The following is a 20587-nucleotide window of genomic DNA, read 5'->3' on the forward strand; positions in this document are numbered from 1 at the left end:
GGCATGGATTAAAAGTCAAAGCTTTGCATTCCATTGCACCCAAATTCCACCAAATTGTGGAATGCACATTCTTTTGAGCTGCCTCTTTTTAAAAAGCAGTTTAAAACACATTCGTTTTAGGCAGGCATTCAATTAAATTGAGATTGTTTTCATTTGCTGTGTTTTTTTTCTTTTACCATCTGCAAAAAAAAAGAAAGTTTAATTGTACAATTACCAACATCACCACTGGGTGTCTCACTATAGTCTGCGAGAGAGAGAGAGAGGGAGAGAGGGAGAGAGAGAGGGAGGGAGGGAGGGAGAGAGAGAGAGGGAGAGAGAGAGAGAGAGAGAGAGAGAGGGAGGGAGAGGGAGAGGGAGAGGGAGAGGGAGAGGGAGAGGGAGAGAGAGAGAGAGAGAGCGAGAGAGAGCGAGAGAGAGAGAGAGAGAGAGAGAGAGAGAGAGAGAGAGAGAGAGAGAGAGAGAGAGAGAGAGAGAGAGAGAGAGAGAGAGAGAGAGAGAGAAAATCCGTCTGACAGACAGCAGGTGATGGTCTGCTTTGCCTGTTTGCCTCCAGTCGGCGAATGTGCTTGTGTCGAGCTCGGAAACGCTTACAATGGAACCGGAGGGGAACAACCGGCTCCTGCAAGACGTGCTGGCCAGACCGGACAACGGAACATGCGCGGACTGCGGAAACCCAGGTATGTAAAGTCGTTCTTGACCACTATGGCACGATGCACTCAATTGTAAGATTTTTAATTGTTTGGAGTGACAAGAGCTAATGCTGAGTGCAATCACCGTAGACCGAGTCTGTGCTAATTAGATATATAAATCTGTGTGTGTGTGTGTGTGTGTGTGTGTGTGTGCGTGTGAGTGCGCACACGCTGTGTGTGATGTCATAGTGAGTAAGTGTAGACAACTAGACATAAACTGTCCTCTCACCGTTTGCTTTGTTCCAACGAGAGTGGTGTGTGTGTGTGTGTGTGTGTGCGTGTGTGTGTGTGTCCATACTGAGATGATAGCATCATCTTGCTAGTCTAATTGATTTTGCTGTACTGTACAGTGATGGGACTAAAGTACATCGATGTCCTCAGTTTACATTCCTACAGTGTGATTTAACCATCATTTGTAAATCAGAGAACACTGTAATATGTTACTAACAAATGCTAACACACTACTTAGCATGAAGTCATCATTACAGTAAATGTACAGTAAACAAGCAAGAATGGCGGTAACCGACCGTGCCTCTTTTTGCTGCTTTACAACATATTTCCTACGCTGTGAACTACCTATTAGGCTACATTTGTAACCTCAAAAATGTCATAATTCCACTGTACTGTACTGTATATTTGTACACAAATCACTTCTAGGTCATAAATCTAAATATTTTAAATTAAAAACACTACGTACACACCTGAGCATCTTTTTAACATTGCGCTCAACTTAGGCATTCCTTTACCCACTTTTATACATCTCGCCTCCAAATGGTTGTTGCCTCATATACCTCCGCCACTTTTCTCCCTTGAAATGGTATGAAGCCAAAGTGGCCACGAAGGTTCCAGGATGGGCTGAATGCCCGGCCGGTACTTGGAGGCGAGCCCGCCCAAGATGCCTGGTATGGTTCCTCGGAGGACTGGCTGCAGCAGAGCATCACTGGGGCCAGGCTCACTCTCGCAGATTTGAATGCAAAATTTGTGGAAACTCAAAATAGGCGAGCTTTGTAGATCCGGCCCGTAACATTGCTGCACAATCTGGTCTTAAATATCTTAGCCAAATGGTTATGACATGAGAATGGTATTAGTTTAAAACGATACTTGACTCATTGAGCCGTTCTTAGCAGTAAAAAGTTAATATTTTGTCCAGAATGAATTTGATAACTTTATTATTTTCCTTGTACAATTAAAACCTTTAAAACACATTTTTAAAAACAGATTTTGCCACTTGCTGTCAACTGAAGATGACATCACCTGTGCTGAAGAAATAGGTAACGACCAATTATGGTTCATCTGTTTTCTGGGTTTGGTAAGCAATGTGAGCCATGATTGGTTGTTCCTTGTTTCTTGAGCACGCATTATGTCATCTTCAGTCGACAGCAAGTGGCAAAATTATATATTGCGGATACATACATACATACAGACATAATATTACATATACATTATACAAAGCGGAGATATAAGAAATGCCCGGATGTTTGGAATTGTCAATAGCTGACATTGTTGTTCTTCTCTCGACTGCAAACTAGTCAAGATTGAAGTTAACAGTGCCCCTGCTGGTCACAGCCAAGTACCGCACTCAGTTGTCTTGGTCCTCCGTTCCTAGAGACGTTACTATTCAATAAATAATATACATATTGTACATAGGTTTTTTTCAGATAAAAAATAAATGATTTTCAGACTTCTATCATGCTACCACGCCAATTATTTGTGATTGGATGCGGAGGAGGAACTTCCGCTTAGCTAACAGTTAGCTTTTCTGTTTCTTCTTCTTCTACTACTGCTACTACTATAGCTTTTCCCCAATTGGCGTTCTTGTCCATTCTTACGTCTTTGTGAAACCGTGAAATGTCATCAGTCACGGCACAAGTACTGTTCCAATTGAAATTACGCATAAAGCAAGCACGTTCTTAGGAAGACCATACTTGGCGAGTTCACGAGACTGTACTCCGCTTTCATATTGAGAAACGACCGATGTGTTTTCCGGCACTCTGGATGCCCTTCGCACCAGCCTGCCGCTGCTCAGTTTGCCCATCTCTGTGTTAACTGACAGTGTTATAGCAATGTTTTTGTCTGTTACACAACCGAAGTTTTATGAGAGATTTTATAAACAGCACGACAATGACTGTACATGTCCTTATGTCACCCTTCACTGTGTTGACCTTCACCACAACAGATGAAACTTCGGTTAACCAGCTTGCTACGAAACACTCCCAATAGGCACGTCATCCATGCATCTTTCAGCTTAATGGTTCTCATTTGCGTCCTATTACTTTTGCTGATTCCACTCAGACAGCGCTGACAGGTTAAGCTGGATGCTTCCACGACGACAGGATATTTCGGTTTATAGCATCTGCAGCTCAGCAATGTTGTGCCTCTGCCCTCTGCTAAGGACGCGCAAATAAATTGTATCCTCAGTATAGGCACCTCAGCAGTCTTCTTTGGTTGGTGTTGGCAATTAAACAAATCTTTCAAACTGTAATGTCTGTCCATCCATTTTCTATACTGCTTGTATCATCAGCGAGTTGACTTTAGGCGAGAGTATATGAATGTATTTGGAATGTGGGCGGAAGCCGAAGTAGCATCCAAGCATCTAAATGTGTCTTTGTTATTCAGCTCTTTTTCATTTTGATTACCAATGCCCTTGTTCAATGGAATCCAATTTATAAGTGTAAAGCAATCAATCTTCAACATCATGTACACTATTAGTACATTTTGACTAAAAGTTATTCATACTCATTTGGTTCGGTTTATGTGTTTTCCCTCAGGTCATTTGTATGTTTTACATGGGAATGACAAAAGAAAATGGCAACTTGATAGTTTCCCCCATAGCTGATGATACTAATAATGCAATCAATTATTCAGAGGGTTCGATGCATGCCATTGACATATTTCTGAATGAATGACATCCACCACATCCACATTACACTACCTGCGCCAATAGTTAGATGTGGTTCCAGCAGGCGTGAAGTTTAGATGACTTTCAGCCAACAATTTGTCAAAGGACACTTGGTACGCACTTTGCTACAAATATAGAGCCCTTAGAGGTGTTTGTATAAACCAAAAGTTCCACATTCCAAATTATTCACACGCCTGATGCAGTCACATTCTGCCAAAAGGGATTTTGGAAATATATCTGTGCTGCAGGAAATTTGGTGCGCTCTGTAGTCGACTTGTGAATGTTGTGACGGTACGTGATGGGATGTTCTTATTAATGTAATCTCTTCATACTAACTATATCAAGCAAAGAAAAAAAAAGAGAAGAGATCATTTGAATTCACATGTATAATGTAACGCATGGTGTTCCACAGGGCTCAATTCCGGGGCCTCTGTTGTTTTCAGCAAGTAAAAGGCTGCGTTGCTAACTTGCTATGGTGTTGAATGCCAGGATATGAAGACGTCAAGCTGATGATTTATGTGGCTGTGTCATCCAATTGTTCACTCGGATCGTGGCATGTTTGTGCAGATGTAGAAAGATGCTTTTAAATCCAAGACTCTACCTCCCCTCAACACTGGCTTCTTGCGCCGAGTGCACCTCGTTTCCTTGTACTCGTGTTGTCAAAAGAAGCACTGTAGTAGTGCGTGCTGAGAACAGTGACCTGCATTTGTATCCTGTGCATGCGGTTTAGTCAGACACACATTAAGTTGTCTGACTAAGACAGCGATGACCTCACCGCTGGATGGCTGGCTCAGTGTGTGCTCTGCTCTATCTTTTGCTGGTATTTGTTTGAAATAGTTAAAAAGGGCACATATTGAAACTGACTTTTTAATTGCTTGCAATTTGTATGCAGGTTTGAGGGGGAAGTGCGCATGGTAGCCCAGTGATTGTCAAAGGGTGTGCGTTATCTCAAATAAGGGGGCGGGCGATTTCTTGAAGAAAAAAAAAGATCACATTTAAAACAACAATTTTTCTTCAAAATATTTCTTAGACAAAAAAAAAATACATTTTCACATTTAACATACCAGTAACTTCTTTCTTTTTTGGGGGGTGGGTCATAAAAGGCATTGTTTCTTGAAAACTACATGGGTGCTTTCCCCCAAAATATAGATACATAGAGAAAATATAAATCCATTCTCATAACATTGTTTAAAAATATATATATAAATATATAATTATATAATTTTGTTGAAAAAAAATTTTTTTCCATGATATTTTTTCCCTGGAACATTTTTTATAAATGTTTTCCCATTTCTTGATTTTGCTTGAAAAGTAGGCCTGATTTGCTTTAAAAAAATACTCATTTTTTTTGGAGGGGGAGGGTTGCTTATAATCTTTTATTACTTTTTATCTATAAGTACAAGTACATTCTATGTATTATGTACATTATTTATTGTTTAATTGCAGTAGAGCCATGACCGAAAACTATTATGTTCCATTTCCACTGGCAGTATAGTAGGCCAAGTTTGATAAGCTTGTGATATCATCTTGTAATTTAAGTATTCTATTTTGTTTCCAAAAGTCAGCTGGGATAGGCTCCAGCCAACCCGCGATTCTAATGAGGACAAGCAGTAAACAAATTTGATGGCTGGGTGCAAAAAGAAGAGCACTCAACCCATACCGGCAGCTTGCAGACAAATGAGTGACATAAAATGTATAACAGAGCGTTACCATGGTAACCACTGCTGTGAACGTCTGTGTGCAGCCAGGTGTTGCGCAAGATGTAGTTGATATGTCATTTCCACGTTTTCCATTTTCTCTCTGTTCATCTTTTGCATTCTGGGAAGAGGAGCGCAATGTCACAGGAGACAAGGCATCACATTGATATCAGGTTCATTTGCATAGTCTTCATGCAATGCATGGGTGTCCATTTGGACGAACAAACAAACCAACCACAGCTCCTGACATTGTAGATGGAGAATAGAAAAATAGAATAAACGAGGATTTTATTTTTATTTTTTATTTTTTTAGGCTGACACCACTTCTGATATTTAGCAGGATAAAATCAATCAATGACTCAGCCAATTAATAATAATAATAATAATAATACAAAAAAATATATATATATATATATATACTGAAAAAAAATCAGTCTGTTGGATTTACATAAAAAAATTAGACATTGGTAAAATCATGAATGTAGTTTTATTTTATGCAATATTCATGTTGGTAAAACATGATTTTTAATGTGTCCATACTTTTTTTTATGTCAATCCAACACTCCTTTTTTTTTTCTTTTGGGTCAATCAACAATCAATATATGAATTACAGGTCAAACATTTGTTTAACGATATTTTGTCCTTTGGTATTTAATTAACTCCAACAGAGTGAAAAATCAGCAAAAACTGGCTGACAAATCGACAAAAAGCGACCCTCCCAAAAAATCAGCCAATTTTAAAGAGTTAATGTCGGCTGATTAAATCGGCCAGCTGATTAATCGGTTGGGTCGGACCCAACCTATAACAACATAAAAAGTTGCGAGCTTTCATTCTAGTCACTTTTCGGAAAAAAATTATTGCTAGTAAAAAGTCACAAAATATAATGAAAGTTACTAAATTGTTAGTTGGCACTGATACAGATATCATGTTTGATACTGCTTTTGTATTTGATCTGGTGTACTGAACTAATGTTGTGCCTGTTGAGTGTAAATCTGCATTCACAAGTGCATAATGTCTGATCGTCTGGCGCTCTGCTTCACAACACATTTGGCTTTCGCTCACTGTAGCACATTACATCTCTCATGAGCTTGCTTGACGTGGGCAGAATGGAAGACTTAACAACAACCACAGGCACTTCTGCTGCTGTGTCATGTTGTTCTCAGAAAACCTCTCTTTGGAAGCTTTCCGAGATCAAGCAGAGATCTGGTGATGAAACTATAGTGTCTAGTTCTGTTTATCGAATTTCAGAAGCTCTGTTTCCTGTTTGCTAGCTGAACAGCATTTCCTGAAAATTACATTTTGCCATGCCATGTGCTTCTCGAACAGACGCAAAATGAACCATTTGTGCTTTAATCCTCTGTACCCTGAAATCTTCTTGTTACCCTAACAGCATCTCACCCATTCCTCTTCTCTCCTCCCATTCTCATTTCCTTTCTTCTCCCCAAACTCACCGACCTTCAATCTCTCTGCTTTGTTTACTTCCTGCAACCTCTCCTATTCCCTTATCCCTTCCCTGCTCTTGTCTTCTGCCTGCAGAGCCGGACTGGGCATCACTGACACTGGGTGTGTTTGTTTGCCAGGCCTGCTCGCTCCTTCATCGCGGCATCCCGCACATCAGCAGGGTCAAGTCGATTCAGGACACGTGGGAGGCAAGCGATGTGGAGGTGAGGCTCTGATGGCAAGCGTCAAGGGCAGTGGAAACTGTACTGGCCTGCATGTGGTATACAATGAACGTTTAAAAAAGACATGATGTGTTTTTTCCCTCCTCTAGAATTTCACAATTGGCGGGTGGGCAGAGACTCGAGTGACCTAACCATTTTATATTAGAGGTGTCAAAATGAGTGCGTTAATTTTGAGTTAATTGAAAGTTCCTTTAACGCCACAATTTTTTTTTTTACGTGCGATAAACCCATTAACTGCCATTGACGGCTATAAACGTCAAAAATTAATTGTAACTATTTGTATTAGTTTACATTTTTTTCCACTTTTGTTAACAAGAGTATAAATACCTAGAATTTTTTTATTGTACATTTAGAACATATAGAATTTGTGATTAATCGTGAGTTAACTAGTGAAGTCATGTGATTAATTACAATTAAAAACATTGAATCGCCTCTTGCCCCTTAGTTTTAATAATCTTTAAAAAATAAAAAAAATAAAAATTATGGCGGTGAATGAGTTAATGACCGCCCCTTACTTGGAAAGTCTGTACTGGGGAAATTCCAGTCACAACGCAGCAGACATGTCCACGTCAAAATTTGGCAGTAATAAATGTAATAATAATGCACATATTTGTGGAGACTGTGGTCAAGTTGTGTCTTACAATTTTAAAAATGTGCATAATTTCACAAGTTACTTCATGTTAAAGATTAGATAGCTGTTCATATGGAAAGAAAATGCACTGAGCTGTCACCAGTGCCTTACAATTATGCAAATGACCTCAACACAAATCAATATCACACTTTTTTTTTACATTGACTAAAAGTTGCAGCCATATTTATTTTAGTTCAACATTTTTTTCCCAATTTTGTTAACAAAAGTTAAAAAAAATTGTATTGTACATTTAGAACAGATTTAAAATTTGCAATTAATCGTGAGTCATGCGATTAATTTACGATTAAAAATTGTAATTGCCTGACCCCCCTATTTTACATATAAACAAATCCCCCCTTTAAAGTCAACATTTTATAGATAAGCAGCCAAAATTGTGGATGCATGAGCAAACTGAATATTGTACCAAAAATAAGGCTGGTTATGAGGGATATGTGAGGTCATCCTCGATTAGTTAAACAGGCTGTCGGGAAAGGCATTGGGAGCGGGGGAGGGGGTGGAGGATTTCATATTGTGAGTCATTCAGTTGATGGTTGAGAATGTGGGATCTGATATGGCAATAAATGGGAGGCAATGGTGACTGAAATTAAGAGCAGGATGATGAAATAATGTAGTGATGCCAGCTATGAGGTTTTGGATGAACATTGACATGATTGGGAGTTCCACACAAATTTGAGCATATGATAAATTTACGGAAGCGGATTAGGGCCAGTGAAGAGAGAAAAAAATGGTTGGCAAGATTCTCACTTTATTCTCAGAATTCTGACTTTTAAGTGAGAGTTCTGACTTTGTGACCTAGAGCTATGAGGTGGGGGGGGGGGGAGTCTGAATTCTGAGATTAAAGTCAGAATTCTGACTTTAAAGTCTGAATGGGGACTCTTTAAAGTCAGAATTCTGAGATTACAGTCAGAATTCTTACTTAATTCTGACTTTCCGTAGAAACTTCATAAGTGAGAGAAAGATTAAAAATAAATAATAATAATATTTTTTTTTTTAAAGATAAATAATTGCTTATTTCTGATTGACACTAATGAAAATAAGTCATTGGTCATACAGCAGAAACATTTTTGATCTGAAAAAAATAAAAAAATGGAAATGATATGGGATATGAGTCATTTCCATGAATTATTTAGTACATTTGTGATAGCCTCAATCAAGTAATATTATATGCATACATTGTATTCTGCCTTTGGATGTTTGTTTGTGTTCATTTATTTATTTTTTTTGCTGCGCTTTTAAAATTTGACTCATTCATTGAATGTTCTACCATGTGCTTGCGTGGATTTTCTTTTCTCCATGTATTCTGATTTCCTCTCACGCCCCAAAACATGCTTCTTTGGTTAATTAAAGACTCTGAATTGGTGTGAATGAGCGTGTAAATGTCTGTCATTGACTGGCAACCAGTCCAGGGTGAACCCTAATGAAGACAAGCTGTACAGGCAATTAATAGACTGATGTTCCTGTTTTAAATGTCTGCTGCAAAGTGTAAGAAATGTTGCTATTGAGTAAGCACTTTGCATACAATTGACTTTGTTTCTGTCTTTCAGCTTATGGCAGATTTGGGGAACAATGTAGCTAAGGCCAAATATGAGCAGAATGTTCCTGCTTTCTACTACAGACCGACGCACACTGACTGCAAGTAAGTGTGTTTATAGTCAAGTGAAGGCAGAGAGACTCAGTGGGTATTTTTTATTATTACAAGTTGAAGTCAAACAAAGAAAGGATGAACAAATGAACGGGCCAAAAGAGAAGATGAGTTTGTACAGCGATCCAGGCATTTCCTTTTAGATCGATCCTCAGTAGCAACCAAAATCACATTAGAATGCTGAACACTGTTTGTTTTAATGTGCCGGCAACTATTGGCACAACGCAAACCTTGCGGCTGTTCCATTATTCAAGCTAATTAAGGTCAAGAAACAAACAAGAATGCAGGATAGAATAGCAAAATGTGTTTGTAGCTCTCCCTTTTGAAAAGTTTGGCTCGATAAGGAATTCAGTTTTTCGATCTTAGAATAGTAGTGACTTACACAGTAACCACTAAAATGAGGATGCTGACATTATTACTTGCTTGATGACTATATGTGGAACTTCCCATTATAGGTCATGAGGTCAAATGAATGCGGTGAACCCCTGCGAAAATCTGTGAATAATTGATGCGCCCCAAAAAGGGGTTTGTAATTGCGTCTAGATGCTCGAAGCTGGAAAATGGAGAGGATCATAAAATTCCAACACTATGCATCTAGCATTTAAAAAAAACATGTTACATATAAAACTGCATTCAATAGTTATGCAACACAAACAGCCTCCACATGAGGGTCATTGGTAGTATTAGTTAGCATACTAGCGTAAATATCATGCCAGCACAAATGGGCAAACTAAAATGCACCCTAGTACTTTACACGAACAACATTGGATAAATGTTAATGGGAAATTTTATTAGTAAAGTAGACTATGTGGACTATTTGTAGCAAGGTGAGGGAAACAAAACAAAGCAGGACACATCAAAAGCAAACATTTTGTGGCTAGCTTATTGCGTATGTTGCTCGAGCTAGCATAACATTAATGATAGTTTGAAGCCAAATTTGCTAATTTTTTGTTGTTGTCTGCGGACAAAAAGCTAAATACATGTATTAATGTATATCACTTATACAAATATGATATATGTAAACTAAAATTGGATATTGTAACCTTTAGTCGCATATAGTGAAGACTAAGATTCCACCAGATGGCAACAATGTAAAGTAATATTGATTTAGTCTGAGCACAAAAACAATAACTCAACAAATACAAGATTTTCAGTGAATCACAGAGGATTGGTTTCCAAAACATATACTGTAATTCATATTTTTATGACTTTTGTGGGCCTGTAGTGTAAACATAGCTAATGATCTAGTCAGGCGGATCAACAAAAATCTCTGTTACCTTCTGTCATGTTTTTTGTTTTGTTTAATTCTACCAATAAAATAAACAGATACTAATAATAGTCTACTATGTATCAGTGAAACAAGTGGATGTAAGTAGTATCAGTATTATGTCATATGAAGTTTTTATAACGATTGCTTCTACCATTATGCTAGTTAGTGCACATTAACAGAACTTAATTCCAATTTTGTTTTCATGCTGGCTCTAGTCTGATGTTTGATCTGCGTCCCAGTCACTTCACTATGTTTGGTTGCAAACTGTAACCATGAGGGATATCGCTGTGTTTCCAGGATGCTCAGAGAGCAATGGATCAGAGCCAAGTACGAGAGGAACGAATTTGAGTTCATAGAGAAACAAGAACCTTACACTGCAGGTACGTGAAGAATCATTTTGCTTTTTGCATCATGACACAGTGATGAATTGTAGGATGAAATTCTCGCGTGAACTCGGCTCGAGAAAGTAGCAGGTGTCTATTACATTAAACGCTTACCTTTACTTTACAGATTTAATTTTTGCAGATTTCAATTTTACCTTTATGGGGTAAACCCATTATATTTGCACAGAATATTTTCTATACTAATATTAAATGATAATGTAGATCCTAAAATAGCATTTTTTTCTTAAAATTGCGTAAAATTAACGTAATTGCAATTTTTCATAAAACTTCGATTTTGTGTAGAATCCTCATTAAAATCTATTTCAATAATTACATTCTTAATGGGCATCCATCAGACATGTGTGCTTTATGTTCCTGATCATAAAACAACCACAAAAGAGTTTGTCCTTGAAATAAGGAATTGGTAGTCGCCCATGCCTAAAATTAATCATACAGTACAATTGATCAGAATATACTCTTGCATATGCATTAAAGCCTCATCTTTGTTGGGTTCTTTCTTATTATTTCCCAGAAATATGCAATAAATCTACTCTATTAATGTCCTGTTCAACTCTTTGCTATGTTTATTTGAGGTAAGGCACCTATATATATTTTTTAACTGGGGCATGTCATGTATTAGAGCAGGGATGATCATTTGTGGAAACTTTTTTGTTTTGACTAATTATTTTAGGATCTTTGTTATAAAATGTTGAGGAGGTTTTGTTTTGGAATTCTCCACACCACATACTTCATAACTTTATAACTCTTTAAACTCCACCATTACGTTTAGCTTTCCATAAATACTTGGCAGGCTGTTGGTATCACATGCCACAGTAAAGGTAGTCGACCATTGACATCACCTGTAATTACCTGGGAAAAGGGAAGTGTTTGAGGTTTGGCTTTACAGATGCCGTATATGCCATTAAAATGTCATAGTATAGATCAGTGGTTCTCAACCGCGGTCCTCGAGTACCCCTATCCAGCCTGTTTTCCATGTCTCTCTCAACCAACACTGGTGTTTCAAACAATCAGCTAATCAGCAAGCTCTACATGAAGCCTGATAATGATCCTCAGCTGTGTTGGCTGTGGGAGACATGGAAAACAGGCTGGATAGGGGGTTGAGAAACACTGGTATAGATAATTACAAAGTCCTAGTGGCATCAGCTGTTATTACCCAGGACAGGGGTCTGCAACCTGCGGCTATAGAGCCACATGCGGACCTTTAGTTCCTCTCCTGTGGTTCTCCCAAAAAAAAATTGGAGAAATGAATATCTTTTATTTTTTAGCTTTTACATATATATTTTTATTTTTTAGATAAAATATTATTCAAATGAATTAATGATGTAGATAAAAATTAATAATTAAATGTTCAAAAATGTTAGAGTGCACATTTTTAGGTTGTCAGAAAAAAAGAGATGAAAACGTTTTTTTTAAATACCTAAAAATGTTCAAAAAGGAAGAGGAAAAGCATAAAATTACTATAAAAATGTCCATGAAATTGCTAAATATGTCAGAAAATTTAATAAAAAAGCAGAAAGTTAACCATAAAATGCCCCAAAACAAAAGAAGAAAGGCAAAAAATTACCATAAAATTTCCACACCATTGCTAAAAAATTTATAACAAAAAAGGCAGAAGAAAATGTAAAAAATAAATAATAGCCATAAAATGTCCAAAAAAGGAAGAAAGGAGGCAGAGTATGACCATAATATATCCATAAAACTGCCCAAAACGTCACAAATTTGACAGAAAGGTAGAAAAGACTCAAATGTATGAAAACGAAGTCTGAAAAATTACAACAACAACAAAAATCTAAAAAAACAAAAAACACAACGAAGACGAAAGGTAGAAGAAAGTGTACGTATTGGATGCTGCTTGCCTATTTGTGTGTTGATGTGTAGCTCTAATTAGCTCTTGGCTCTAAAATGGCATCTTTTGACAATAAAGGTTGCTGAGACCTAACCCAGGGAAAGCAGGCATTTATTTAAGGTCCGGCACTTTTTCCAAATATGTGATGCATGATTAATTGGGTCATGGAGACCAATTACACATTTTTTGGGGGAAAAACCACAATTTGCATTTGAATCATGACAGCATACAAAATAAGCGGTCTAAAAAATGAGTGGCTGCATGTCACAGTGTTTACACTCTCATCGGATCTAATGCAGGAGCTTCTGCATTTACAAAGACTTTAGTGCGCAATGTTGACACTACCACAGTGCTATTAATTTAATGGTGTACTCGTGCACAGCATCACACAAGCTCAATATGACCAAAAATATAAGCGTATTCGTGTGCCTGCGCATGGAGCATGTATGCGTCCATCTGCTCTCTCATTGGCTTGTAGTGACCTCATCTATCCTTTGTTTCAGTGCAAAACCATGTGCACACACACACACACACACACACACATGCATTATATGCAGAGTGCAGAGTAACACGAGTCATTCTATCAAGCTTTCTTCATCACCGCCAAGGTGCATCTGTCCTCCTCTGCGTGTGTGCGCGCGTGTGTTTGAAGATTGATCGTGATAGGCTATTGGCAGTAACCTGGCCTCAGTGGTAGGCCAATGTCAGCATTGATTGCAAATGCAGAGGAGGGAAGGAGAGGAGGGTGTACCGGGAAGGAGTCGCGGGTGGGGGGACAATGAGGGCAATTGATTGAAGAGGCGATGCCAGCGGAGGGGAATGTTTCATGTCGGAAAGTCGCAGACACAAAGGCCCATCGCACACATGTGCCGCGCGCACTTTAGCCCGCCCACCCACGCGCGCAGAGAGACACACACAGTGAAATTGGTGCTTAGGACAAGAAGACAAAAGCAAAGCAGCCAATTGCCAGGGAAAAGGGAAAATGGAAATGGAAGCAGCAGGGTGGGAGAACGCAAGACATGCAGTTACCATACTGTAACGTAGGAGTTTTCATGCTAAAATTGGATGTAATTAAAGCTGTGCTTTTCAATATTTTATTACCAACAGTGGATCAAATGACTGTCTGATGTCCCATTTCCTGCATTTGCAGAAGATTGGTAATGGATGCTAATGGCTTTGCTCTAAGTGATAAACCCACTGTGGGTAATCAAACTGCAGTTTCTCAGTTCTAAATTGCAGTGACTTTTTTTTAGGCCTCTTTTTTAACCCCCAAATTGAGATAAAAACAGACTTTCATGTCTCCATTATAACACTAATTATGAACATGAAATTCATTAACATGCATAATACAATACAAATGAGTTTTGTATCGCTCCCATGCAATTAGTAACAGTGCTGAGTCACTTATTTACACTTTTTTTTTGCAGAGGCGTCCTCCGACGATTCAAGACACAGAAATAGATACAGATAAGAAAGCATTTCCTGATAGAAATAGAAGCATAACGCCAGAAATTGAGACAATGTAGGCTGAGCCTTTGGCCAGAAGAGAGTAAAGAGGAAGCACGGGTGCTTAAAATAGAACAGAATATTAATAACAAGGAAATCATCTGGTGGACAGACAATCGGTGCCATGCACTTCATTTCATATTCTTCCCTTTTCTCCCGGGTACAAGATGTCACCGCCACTGGTAACAATGTTCTCAAGCACACTCATTTTTCACAGGGTACCGTGAGGGGTTTCTATGGAAACGAGGACGAGACAACGGTCAGTTTCTCAGCCGAAAGTTCGTCCTGTCCGAGAGGGAGGGGGCCCTCAAATACTTCAACAAGCAGGATGTGAGCAGTATTCTACTTTGGACATAAAACACATAAATGCTTTGTAAGTGAAGAAGGTCAAAACCTGTTACAGTGTTTTGTTTATGTCGATTAAATGCAAGGCCAGGGATCCCAAGGCAGTTATGAAAATCGAAACCCTCAATGCCACCTTCCAGCCGGCCAAGATTGGCAACCCGTGCGGCCTGCAGATCACCTACCTGAAAGACAACAGCACAAGGAACATCTTTGTCTACCACAGCGACTCGAAGGTGTGTTCACTAAGGTTATTAGAGTTAGGGATGTAACGATAACGGCAGTATCGCGATATTGCGATATTAAAACTGGCAAAATATCGCCATTAAAAGCAACACATCCGTTAAAAATTCAGGTTGATTTCCTGATTTCCATTTGTGCAGTTCTAGCACCCTCTGGTGGCTAGTTTTTTTTTGTGCTGTTAAACTTTCACAAGGCATGTTTTGATCCTTCTATGTTTAAAATTCACGCTAATGGTCAGATGAAGAGGAACGTAATATGCTTCTGAACCGAGTCAATATGTGGAGGAACTCAATGTTAAGTTTTATTAGACATTTTAGGTTGTCTATATGCATTGCTGTTATGTCCAAAAGCACAATATTGTGTTGATTTTTTTTTAGTATGAGCTCTTTTTATTTTTTACAATATTTTGATCTTTTTTTTATATCACCAACCTCCCCACAATATCGTGATAATTATCGTATCGCGACCTTAATATCGTGATGATATCGCATCGTGATGTTTGGATATCGTTAGATCGCTAATTATAGTTAATAGTTAACTGAATAAGTAAAACTAAAATTGAAAAATAATTTAAAAAATCTTTACGTTAGTGATCTTTTTTTTTTTTTACGTACACTTGACAGGCACTTAATATATATATTTAAAAAAAACTTAAACTAATACTCAATAAAAATTTAACTAAAAAGACACATTAAATTTTTTTTGTAAAAACTAACAATCTTGCACTAAAAACTAATTAAAACTAACAGAAAGTTAATATATACTGAAAAATCCCCCCAAAATTACATATAGATTATGGATAAACAAATAAACAACTATACAAATTTAACACAGTGTCTCACAAATGTGAGTACAGCCTTCACATTTTTCTAAATACTTACCTTAATAAATATTTTCATCGGATTACACAAAAACACTTTTATAGTACCATGAAGATATATATATATTTTTATGCTTAGAGATTTCTTTGAATATTTCAGTGAATATTTTACACTCTGGCAAAGTTATTCATCTTGTCCACTGAAAACATATAATATTACCGGTAACCAAAAATATGTGAGATACTGTAGAACACCCTGTGTCAAATCACATTTTCCATATTTTGTGCAGCCCTGTTTTAATTGTGCTTTGTGGATCATTGAGAATGTTTTCACCCACAGATTTATGCTTTAATCCGTTTTTTTTTTTTGCACCATCATTCCACAAATGTCATAAGCATACTTGATATCATTGCTCTATTTAAACAAATCAAATGAACAGAGTGGAAGATGTAATTAAAAATGAAGCAAAGGCAGACCTTTCGGTCTCATTTAGAGCACGGGTCCATCTGCTGGCCAAGTAGTGTACATACAGTTCATTGGGTTCACTCAGCCTCCTTGTGAGGTATCGATCCCAAGCTGCAGCATCCTCATAACCAAAGTGCTCTTGTCTACACACACCGCACATTATTTCATATCCTTCCCAACAGCATGTAAGAGCAAGTTTTTGTTTAAAATCTGATGTTTTTTTATTTTTATTTTTTTAAAGGAAATGGTTGACTGGTTCAATGCAATCAGAGCGGCCAGGTTTCACTACCTACAAGTGGCCTTCCCTGGGGCAAGTAATGAGGAGGTGAGGATGGATGACTTCATTGGACATCTCAATGCTGGAACTCATGCATTTTTTTGGCAAGGTTTTACATTATAAGCATTGTTCGCAAACATACTAAATGGACTTCCACGACCTGCCATTTTAATTTTTCAAATAGCCTCTGCACTGAAGACACATATTATTCTAGAAATGTTCTTTATGTAAGTGAAAATTGTGGGTAACTCCATGTTTAATATTTGATTCATGCTTCTTTTTCACTTCAGTTTTGTTGCTTTCCAGCTAGTGCCAAAATTGACCCGAAACTTCATGAAGGAAGGCTTCATGGAGAAAACGGGTCCAAAGGTTTGTATTGTTAGTGATTTCCAGCCCTACAGTGCATGGGGAAATTAGACAATTTCACTTAGATGGTCATGGTACAAAATATTTGTTTCTTTACTAGAAATGATGTAGGCCTATGTTTGTTGATTTTTTTTTTATGCCAGCGACATATAGCAACATACAATTAAATAGACTTCCACGTGAGGGTAGAACGTAAAAAATTTTTTTCTATCCACCGTTGCCACATTATATAATAAGTTTGTCTGTGTTCAATTAAAAATGCACACATTTAACATCAAGTCAACCCTAAAGTTTTCTTTACAATATGTTCTATGCAGCCCCACTAGTCTAAACACCACACTCTGAATAATACTGTATTTGTGGAACATAAATTAAGCAGCAAAATGCAACCATTGTAATCCATCTCAGGAGGCGGACATTTTGTCATTTGCTGTCAACTGAAAATGACATCGCAGTATCTAGATAATGACCAATCACGGCTCTCCAGTTTTCTGGGTTTGGTCATGTGACGTTTGCAGGCTGAGCCATGATTGGTCGTTACCTAAGCTGATTAACTGTGATGTCATTTTCAGTTGACAGCAAGTGACAAAATGGCCACCGCTTGACATAAAAACATTTGGAATGCTGTATTTCGACTAGTGGGGTGCATAGAACATATTATTGTAAAGAAAGTTTTTGGGTTTACTTCTTCTGCTAATGTGAATTGTCTTAGTAGCAACAAGTTTCATTTTTCATGTTTACTTTTGCTGATACAGCACACAGAGGGCTTCAAGAAGAGATGGTTCACTATGGACGACAGACGACTGATGTATTTTAAAGACCCCTTGGTATACTACAGCAGGCACCCACTCTCCACATTTTTGTCTTTTGCTGACCTACAGTATTTATTTATTAATTTCCTTCCTTACTTACTGTTTTCACGCACTCTTCTCCCAGGACGCCTACGCCCGCGGCGAAGTGTTCATCGGCAGTAAGGAGAACAGTTACACCGTTCTGCCTGGCCTGCCCTCAACCATTCAGGGCTACCACTGGAATCACGGCATCACCATCGTCACTCCAGACAGGAAGTTCCTGTTCGCCTGCGAGACCGAGGCCGAGCAACGGGACTGGATTGCAGCCTTTCAAAGAGTCATCAATCGACCGATGAGGCCGCAGGAATACGCAGGTACAGATGCTCGACGGTCATTATTCAAGATCGGTTCAAATATTGGTGTTTTTTAACCATAAAAATGTTGAAGTATTAGGTTTAGATTTATCTACAGAAGAGGATTGGGGCCAGTGAAGAGAAAAAAAAAGGTTGGGAGGATTCTGATTTTATTCTCAGATTTCTGACTTTAAAGTCAGAATTAATGTCAGAATTGTGACTTTAAAGTGAGAATTCTCACTTTATTCTCAAAATTCTGACTTTCTGACTTCCCTCCCACAATTCATAGCTCTACGTCATAAAGTCAGAACTCTCACTTTATTCTCAGAATTCTGAGATTAAAGTGAGAATTCTTACTTTAAAGTCACAATTCTTAGTTTAAAGTGATAAAGTGAGAATTATGACATTAAAGTCAGAATTCTCACTAGTCAGAATTCTGTCATTAATTCTCACTTTAAAGTCAGAATTCTGAGATTAAAGTGATTAAGTGAGAATTATGACATTAAAGTCAGAATTATGACTTTAAAGTCAGAATTCTGAGAATAAAGTGAGAATCCTGCCAACCCTTTTTTTTTATTTCACTGGCTCTAATGCTCTTCCGTATTTACTAGTTACATATGAATGTTTAAAATTTTCACTTTGAGATAGGGATATATAATATATATATATATTTTTTAATCAGGTCGATACCAGTATGAATACTCTTGAGTGGTCACCTATACCAAGTACTGATACCACTAAAACTTTTGATTCATTACATTTCAAATACAAAGAAGGAGCATTTTTCCTTAAAATTGCACGAGATTAATGGCAAGTCTTAATCGTCTTTGACAAGCTTTCATCAAAACACACTAAGGATCAAGTATTACTTTACTCACAGTATTTCTTGTCTTGCTGAAAAGGGGGGGTGCAGGGGGTCTGCACCCCCCCCCTTTTTTTAGGTCTTATGCAATTGAGTAAGTATACTGCACCTCGCTCCATATACTGCTATGCCAGTGGTGACTGAATATGAAGCCTGAGCCTGGGCTTCAACTCGTTGAAGAAAAAAACAACAACAAGCATCCATTTTGACAATAATCCAATTTTTACGGCAGTTCATCCACTGTACTTAATGTGGATCGTGAACACTTCATCCAATAAACAATCCACTTTATTGGCAGTTATCAGAAACTAGCAACTAACTGACTAAAACAACCTCACTGCAGCTCTGCTTACCTTTTGGCTTTGACATGATAGCAGGGGCGTCGCACCTTTGGGTGTTTCTGCTTGATAGTGCCTCTCCCATGATAATATTTTGGACAGTTTAGTTCAGCTGTCACTTGACTTGAAATTGACAGTCTAGCTGGTCGAGAAACTCAACGTAGTGGTTGTTGTAAATAATGCAAACAAAGACACGTTTTCCAAAATAGGCCGAATGATTGACTAGGTGGCTTTTAAGTTCTCATTTTAATATTCTTCTTTCGTAAAAATATATCAACTGTGGTCTATATGATTTTAATATGAAACTGATATTTTCACTTTGATTACAAATTAAATACTGAGATAATTTGTTGTTATAAGTTAACTTTGTCCATATTAATCACATTAACAGGTCTTTTGTGTAATGCAAGTTGTATTTATTTTTATTTTTTTTGCAGTGGAGGCTCATTTTAAACACAAACCCTGAAGCCTTAAAAACACGAAGACTGAAGCTGGAGTTGGCCTGGTCTCATTCAGATCAGAAAACAGTGTGACCATGGACTGCGGGTTGGGCGTTTCCAGGGAGTGAGTAGACCACCGTGAGGAAAGATAATGAGTAACAAAAGACAGGTTGATATCATTCAACGTGTTATGTAGAAAACTAACTTGGGACTCAAAGCTGCTATAGGTGATGTGAGGACAAAAAGTGAATGATAACACTTTTGCAGCAACCAGTGTGAGACATGTTTTCCCTCCCCTGGAATTTTGTCTCGTGAATGGTTTGACCTCCCTGAACTCTAATGTTAGGAAGTGATATTTACACTGGTTGGGTAATATTACATTGTTAATTTATTGACTGTAGGGTGTGTGCGTGTATGTGGGTACGCTTTATTTGAGTTTGAACCACTGACGTTGAAACCATGTTTAATCCTATATCTGCAAAGTACTGTTGACCACAAATATGCATTTAAAACACACACAAACTCTCAGTGATCAGCTTTTGGCATAACTGCGGGAAAGTTGTTTTTAAGCTTATACAGTATACCACAGCTGTTGCCTTTGTTTGTTCTCTTGAACTTCAACTCTCATTGTGAAACTGTTACCCCTGCTTTGAAGGATTGTAACGTGACGGGACTGTGTTTACGAGTGTTTTATTTATTTATTTGCCTTTTTTTAAAACCATGATGCTCATTTAATCACAGTAATTGTTTGTTTTACTATAAAATCCTGATGCATATGAACGTTTAATGTGTTTGTTGTTTGTGTACACGCCGGTATTTTTATATTTTCTTTGGAGCCCTTAATTTTAAAATGAAATGAACATTTGAGAACATTGAAATAACACGTTAAGTTGTTTCTTTTTCTTTTTTTTAACTATTTTTTAACTAATCAGTTAATACTGATCTCAAAGGGTCAGCCTAATATATATAAGTGACAGCATTTTCTATCTTCTCATTGGATGG

At 37.8% G+C, this 20587-nt stretch overlaps 1 protein-coding gene across 2 annotated transcripts; it reads left to right on the forward strand.

Annotated features, from left to right (window-relative positions):
* The first annotated feature begins 455 nt into the window (after positions 1-455).
* Positions 456-20361, forward strand: LOC147157063 (arf-GAP with dual PH domain-containing protein 1-like). Of its 2 annotated transcripts, none has more exons than XM_086065023.1 (11): positions 456-677; positions 6866-6949; positions 9164-9255; positions 10829-10911; positions 14505-14617; positions 14719-14865; positions 16400-16483; positions 16742-16804; positions 17557-17628; positions 17738-17966; positions 19583-20361. In XM_086065023.1, the coding sequence occupies exons 1-11, from the start codon at positions 561-563 to the stop codon at positions 19609-19611; spliced, it is 1113 nt and encodes a 370-aa protein (XP_085921149.1). In that variant the 5' UTR covers positions 456-560; the 3' UTR covers positions 19612-20361. The 2 variants fall into 2 exon arrangements, with proteins under 2 accessions (XP_085921149.1, XP_085921148.1); XM_086065022.1 differs by having other exon boundaries at positions 459-677; positions 6822-6949.
* The last annotated feature ends 226 nt before the right edge of the window (positions 20362-20587 follow it).

This window comes from Leptonotus elevatus, chromosome 20 (assembly GCF_054856555.1).
Source record: "Leptonotus elevatus isolate MCC_2025b chromosome 20, RoL_Lele_1.0, whole genome shotgun sequence".
Classification (NCBI taxonomy): Eukaryota; Metazoa; Chordata; class Actinopteri; order Syngnathiformes; family Syngnathidae; genus Leptonotus; species Leptonotus elevatus.